Below are 6000 nucleotides of genomic sequence, written 5' to 3'. Positions count from 1 at the left end.
ACTGACCCAAACTTAAGGAAAGCTTTGTGTACAGACTCAGTGAGCATAGCCTTGCTATTGAGAAAGGCCGCCGTAGGCAGACCTGGCTCTCAAGAGAAGACAGGCTATGTGCACACTGCCCACAAAATGAGGTGGAAACTGAGCTGCACTTCCTAACCTCCTACCAAATGTATGACCATATTAGAGACACATATTTCCCACAGATTACAACGATCCACAAAGAATTCGAAAACAAACCCAATTTTGATAAACTCCCTTATCTACTGGGTGAAAAACCACAGTGTGCCATCACAGCTGCAAGATTTGTGACCTGTTGCCACAAGAAAAGGGCAACCAGTGAAGAACAAACACCATTGTAAATACAACCCCTATTTATGTTTATTTATTTTCCCATTTGTACTTTAACTATTTGCACATTGTTACAACACTGTATACATACATAATATGACATTTGAAATGTCTTTATTCTTTTGGAACTTCTGAGTGTAATGTTTACTGTTAATATTTATTGTTTATTTCACTTTTGTTTACTATCTACTTCACTTGCTTTGGCAATATTAACATACGTTTCCCATGCCAATAACGCCCTTAAATTGAAATTGAAATTGAATTGAGAGAAAGAGAGAGAGGAAGGGAGAGAGGGAGGGAGAGAGGGAGGGAGATAATAATAATTGGAGGAGAGGAGTAGGTCCACCTCTTTCCCCACGGGCATGCCACTGCCCAGGCCGGCGGTCAGCCCGATGACTTTGGCAACGAAGGCTTTAAGAGTTAGATACTCCTTCAACACCACCCCTCGCAGAATGGTCTTCAGCTCAGGAATACCAGAACCTACATGAGACAGAGAAACAGAGAGAATGTTGGAGAAAAAGACTGATAGATGGACAGATACTGTAAACAGAGCAGTTCTATCCTACTGATGTACTTTTGGGGAACCAGGTGGGAGAACGAGATGGAGACAAGGAGAGCAACACTATGATCAGTACCCACCTATGGCCTGAGGGGCGACTATGTTGCAGAAGAGGGAGGCGAACATAACGAGGACCATGGGGTAGACAACCCAGGCCAGGTACTGGATCAGGACATTCCCCCTCAGCTCCCCGTGCATCCACTTATACGCTGGGAGAGGGGAGAGAGGAGGTGGAGGAGGAGGAGGAGGAAGAATGGGGGAGAGTGGAGCAGTGGGTTACACTATTAGAACCCAAAAGGGTTCTTCGGCTGTCCCCAATAGGAGAACCCTTTGAAGAACCCTTTTTGGTTCCTGGTAGAACCCTTTTGGGTTCCATGTAGATCCCTTTCCACAGAGGGTACTACATTCAATCCAAAAGGGTTATACTTGAAACCAAAAAGGGTTCTACCTGGAACCAAAAAGGGTTATCCTATGGGGACAGCCAAATAACCCTTTTGGAATCCTTTTTTCTGTGTGTAGAGCAGGGAAGAGTGTAGAGCAGGGAAGGTCAACAGCCACACATCTATACACTTCAACATCGTCCCCACAGTGACCATACATACATATCCCAACCAGAAGCCATGGATTACAGGCAACATCCTTACTGAGCTAAAGGCTAGAGCTGCTGCTTTCAAGGAGCGGGACACTAATCCGGACACTTATAAGAAATGCCGCTACGCCCTCCGACAAACCATCAAACAGGCAATACAGGACTAAGATCGAATCCTACTACACTGGCTCTGACGCTCGTCGGATGTGGCAGGGCTTGCAAACTATCACGGATTACAAAGGGAAACCCTGCCGAGAGCTGCCCAGTGACGCAAGCCTACCCAGGTGGTTAGGGTAGGCAACAACACATCCGCCACACTGACCCTCAATATGGGTCCCCTCAGGGGTGCGTGCTCAGTCCCCTCCTGTACTCCCTGCTCACCCACGACTGGGTGGCCACATATGACTCCAACACCCTCATTAAGTTTGCTGATGACACGATGGTGGTAGGCCGACGACGATGAGACAGCCTATAGGGAGGAGGTCAGAGACCTAGCAGTGTTGTGCCTGGACAACAACCTCTCCCTCAATGTGGGCAAGACAAAGGATCTTATTGTGGACTACAGGAAATGGAGGGCCGAACTCGCCCCCATTCACATCGACGGGGCTGAAGTGGAGCGGGTCAAGAGCTTCAAGTTCCTCGGTGTCCACATCACTAAGGACCTATCATGGTCCAAACACACCAACACAGTCGTGAAGAGGGCACGACAACGCCTCTTCCCCCTCAGGAGGCTGAATAGATTTGGCATGGGCCCTCAGATCCTCAAAAAGTTCTACAGCTGCACCATTGAGAGCATCTTGACTGGCTGCATCACCGCTTGGTATGGCAACTGCTCAGCAAGGCGCTACAGAGGGTAGTGCATACGGCATAGTACATCACTGGCGCCAAACTCCCTGCCATCCAGGACCTCTATATCAGACGGTGTCAGAGGAAGGCCCCAAAAGTTGTCAAATACTCCAGCCAACAAAGTCATAGACTGCTCTCTCTGTTACCGCATGGAAAGTGGTACCGGAGCGCCAAGTCTGGGACCAAAAGGCTCCTAAACATCTTCTACCCCGAAAGCCATAAGACTGCTGAACAGTTAATCAAATGGCTACCCAGACTATTTACATTGACCCCCTTTATATTGATTTATTGTCTTTTTTTTTACACTGACTCTATGCACACTCACTAGACTCTACCCACACACTCACACATACTACACTGACACTCCAACACACACACACACACACACACATACGCACACACACACACACACACACACACACACACACACACACACACACACACACACACACACACACACACACATACACATACACATACACACAAACACACACTACATAAGCTCACACACACAAAACACACACACACATGCATATTGACACCACACACACACATACACTGCTGCTACTCTGTTTATTATATATCCTGATTGCCTAGTCACTTTTACTCCTACCTACTTGTACATACTGTATTACCTCGATTATCTCAACTACCTCGTACCCCGGCACATTGACTCTACTGGAGCTCCTCGTTATAGTGTTTATTGTCTCATTTCCTTTTTTATTTAGTGTCACGGTTTCGGCCGAGGCTGCTCCTCCTCCTGGTTCGGGCAGGCTTCGGCGGTCGTCGTACCCGGAGTACTAGCTGCCACCGATCTATGTTTCATGTTCGTTTGGTTTTGTCTTGATGTTGTACACCTGTGTCTTGTTAGTCCTCATTAGTGTCCTATTTAGTTCTCGTTGTGTGTGTTTGTCTTTGTGTGTGATTGCTCTTCTGTTTCGTGTTGGAGCTACGTACTTCCCTCCAGTGTTTTGGAGAGGTTTTTTCGCACATGTTAGTGCACCGTTTGATTGACGCCTGTGTGCACCGTTATTTCGCCTTCGGGCTTATTGTGCTTATTTTCTACGTGAATATTGCACTAAAGTCTTTTGGACTGAGCTTCTGCGTCCTGCGCTTGATTCATGCACCACACCCACCTTCAGCACCCCTTGACAGAATCACACACAAAATGGAATCAGCAGGATCTGCAGTTACGCCTGAGTCGCTCGAGGAGCATGTTCAGCGGCCAAGATGACCAGATACGACAACTGGGGACCGCTCTACAGGACGTCATCAACACCCTGCACCGATGGGAGGCCAGCGGGGTACCCACACCTCCACCTACCCTGCCAACCCCATCGGCCGGTCCACCAGTCCCAGGTCCGAACCCAGGGGATTCGGCTCCGCTCCCGAGGGCGTATGACGGAACAGCTGCCGGGTGTCAGGGGTTCCTCCTGCAGGTGGAGCTCTACCTGGCCACTGTACACCCGGTGCCCTCGGGACACGAGACCGTTCCGCCCTCATCTCCTGTCTCACGGGCAAGGCTTGGAGTGGGCTAACGCCGAGTGGAGGAAGATGGACGCCAACACCATCTCCTACGCCGAGTTCTCCCGCCGCTTCAAGGCCGTGTTCGACCATCCCACCTGAGGGCAAAGCGGCGGGGAGCGTCTAGTCCACCTGAGACAGGGGAGGAAGAGCGCACAGGCGTTGCTCTAGAGTTCCGGACTCTAGCGGCCCGGACGCAGGTGGAAATGAACGGGCCCTCATCGACGTAGCCTACGGGAGGACGTTCAACGTGAGTTGGCCTGCAGGGATACCCATCTCACCTTCGACCAGTTGGTCGATATGTCCATCCGTCTGGACACCCTGCTGGCCACCCGTGGATGTCCCGAGGGGGGTCCGTCCATTCCGCCCTCCGGCACCTCCGAGCCGAGCCCTATGGAGCTCGGGGGTGCCGGCGCTAGAGAAGGGAGGAGGAGGAGCCCGAGGGGGCCTGTCTCCTGCACCAAGTGCGGTCGTGGAGGGCACACTGCGGCCAGGTGCTGGGGAGGGTTCTCCGGGGTTTTGGACAGGTGGCAGCTCCCATCACGTCCCTTCTGAAAGGGGGTCCGGTGCGCCTGCAGTGGTCAGCTGATGCGGACAGGGCCTTTAGGAGACTGAAGGACCTGTTTACGTCGGCTCCGGTGCTGGCGCATCCGGATCCCGCATTACCCTTTCAGGTTGAGGTAGACGCGTCTGAGGCTGGTATAGGGGCCGTTCTCTCTCAATGGTCCGGCACGCCACCTAACTCCGCCCCTGTGCTTTTTACTCAAAAAGCTCAGCCCGGCGGAGCGTAACTATGACGTTGGGGACAGGGAGCTGTTAGCTGTAGTTCAAGCCCTTAAGGTGTGGAGGCATTGGCTTGAGGGGGGCTCAACACCCTTTCCTCATTTTGACTGACCATCGGAACCTGGAGTACATCCGGGCAGCGAGAGACTGAACCCTTGCCAGGCTCGATGGAGTATGTTTCTCACCAGGTTCGTATTTAAAATCACGTACATCCCTGGGCCCCAGAATGGTAAGGCAGATGCGCTGTCCCGGCGGTATGACACGGAGGAGAGGTCCGTTGAGCCTACTCCCATACTACCGGGAGTCTTGCCTTGTGGCACCGGGTGGTGTGGGAGGTCGATGCCGAAATCGAGCGAAGCGTACGCACCGACCCCAGCCCTCCACAGTGTCCTGAGGGTCGGAAGTACGTTCCGCTCGAGATTCGGGATCGACTCATTTACTGGGCTCACACGTCACCCTCCTCTGGGACATCCGGGTATTGGCGGACAGTGCATTGCCTTAGCACTAAATACTGGTGGCCCACTTTGGGTAGGGATGTGAGGGTTTATGTCTCCTCCTGCTCGGTGTGCGCCCAGTGTAAGGCGCCCTGACATCTGCCCAGGGTAAGTTACAACCCCTGCCCGTTCCACAACGACCATGGTCCCACCTCTCGGTGGATTTTGTGACAGACCTTCCCCTCTCTCAGGGAATACCACCATCCTGGTCGTTGTGGACCGGTTCTCTAAGGCCTGTCGTCTTCTCCCTATGTCGGGTCTTCCTACTGCCCTACAGACCGCTGAGGCCCTATTTACCCACGTCTTCCGGCATTACGGGGTACCCGAGGATATAGTGTCTGATCGAGGCCCCCAGTTTACCTCCCGTGTTTGGAGAGCGTTCATGGAGCGTTTGGGGGTCTCGGTTAGCCTTACCTCAGGGTACCACCCGGAGAGTAACGGGCAGGTAGAACGTGTCAACCAGGATGTGGGTAGGTTTCTGAGGTCATATTGCCAGGGCCGGCCGGAGGAGTAGGCACGGTACATTCCCTGGGCCGAGATGGCCCAGAACTCTCTCCGCCACTCCTCTACCAACCTAACCCCCTTCCAATGTGTGTTAGGTTACCAGCTGGTTCTGGCACCTTGGCAGCAGAGCCAGATCGAGGCCCCTGCGATGGATGATTGGATGAGGCGCTCGGAAGAGACGTGAACGCTGCCCACGTCCACGTGCAGCGGGTCGTCGCCGTCACAAGCGGCGCCGATCTCCACCGCAGTGAGGGCAGTGTACGCACCCGGAGATCGAGTCTGGCTCTCTCTACCAGAAACCTACCCTCCGCCTGCCCTGCCGGAAGCTGGGTCGGCGGTTTGTGAGGGCCCTT

The 6000-nt window shown here is 52.9% G+C and overlaps 1 protein-coding gene across 2 annotated transcripts in view; it reads right to left on the bottom strand.

The window, feature by feature from the left end:
• The window catches only part of LOC123487184 (chloride channel protein 1-like), a 32856-nt gene that overhangs the window by 2864 nt on the left and 23992 nt on the right, over positions 1-6000 (bottom strand). For both annotated transcript variants that reach the window (XM_045218327.1, XM_045218328.1), the window contains exons 4-5: positions 988-1116; positions 695-828 (exon numbers count right to left, since the gene is read on the bottom strand). In XM_045218327.1, the coding sequence (XP_045074262.1) occupies positions 695-828; positions 988-1116 (263 nt within the window). The remainder of the gene's footprint in view (positions 1-694; positions 829-987; positions 1117-6000) is intronic.

The sequence above is a fragment of the Coregonus clupeaformis genome, unplaced genomic scaffold (genome assembly GCF_020615455.1).
Source record: "Coregonus clupeaformis isolate EN_2021a unplaced genomic scaffold, ASM2061545v1 scaf1504, whole genome shotgun sequence".
In the NCBI taxonomy this organism is placed as follows: domain Eukaryota; kingdom Metazoa; phylum Chordata; class Actinopteri; order Salmoniformes; family Salmonidae; genus Coregonus; species Coregonus clupeaformis.
The sequence above is the reverse complement of the archived record's forward strand: the minus strand, read 5'-3'. Positions and strand labels throughout refer to the sequence as shown.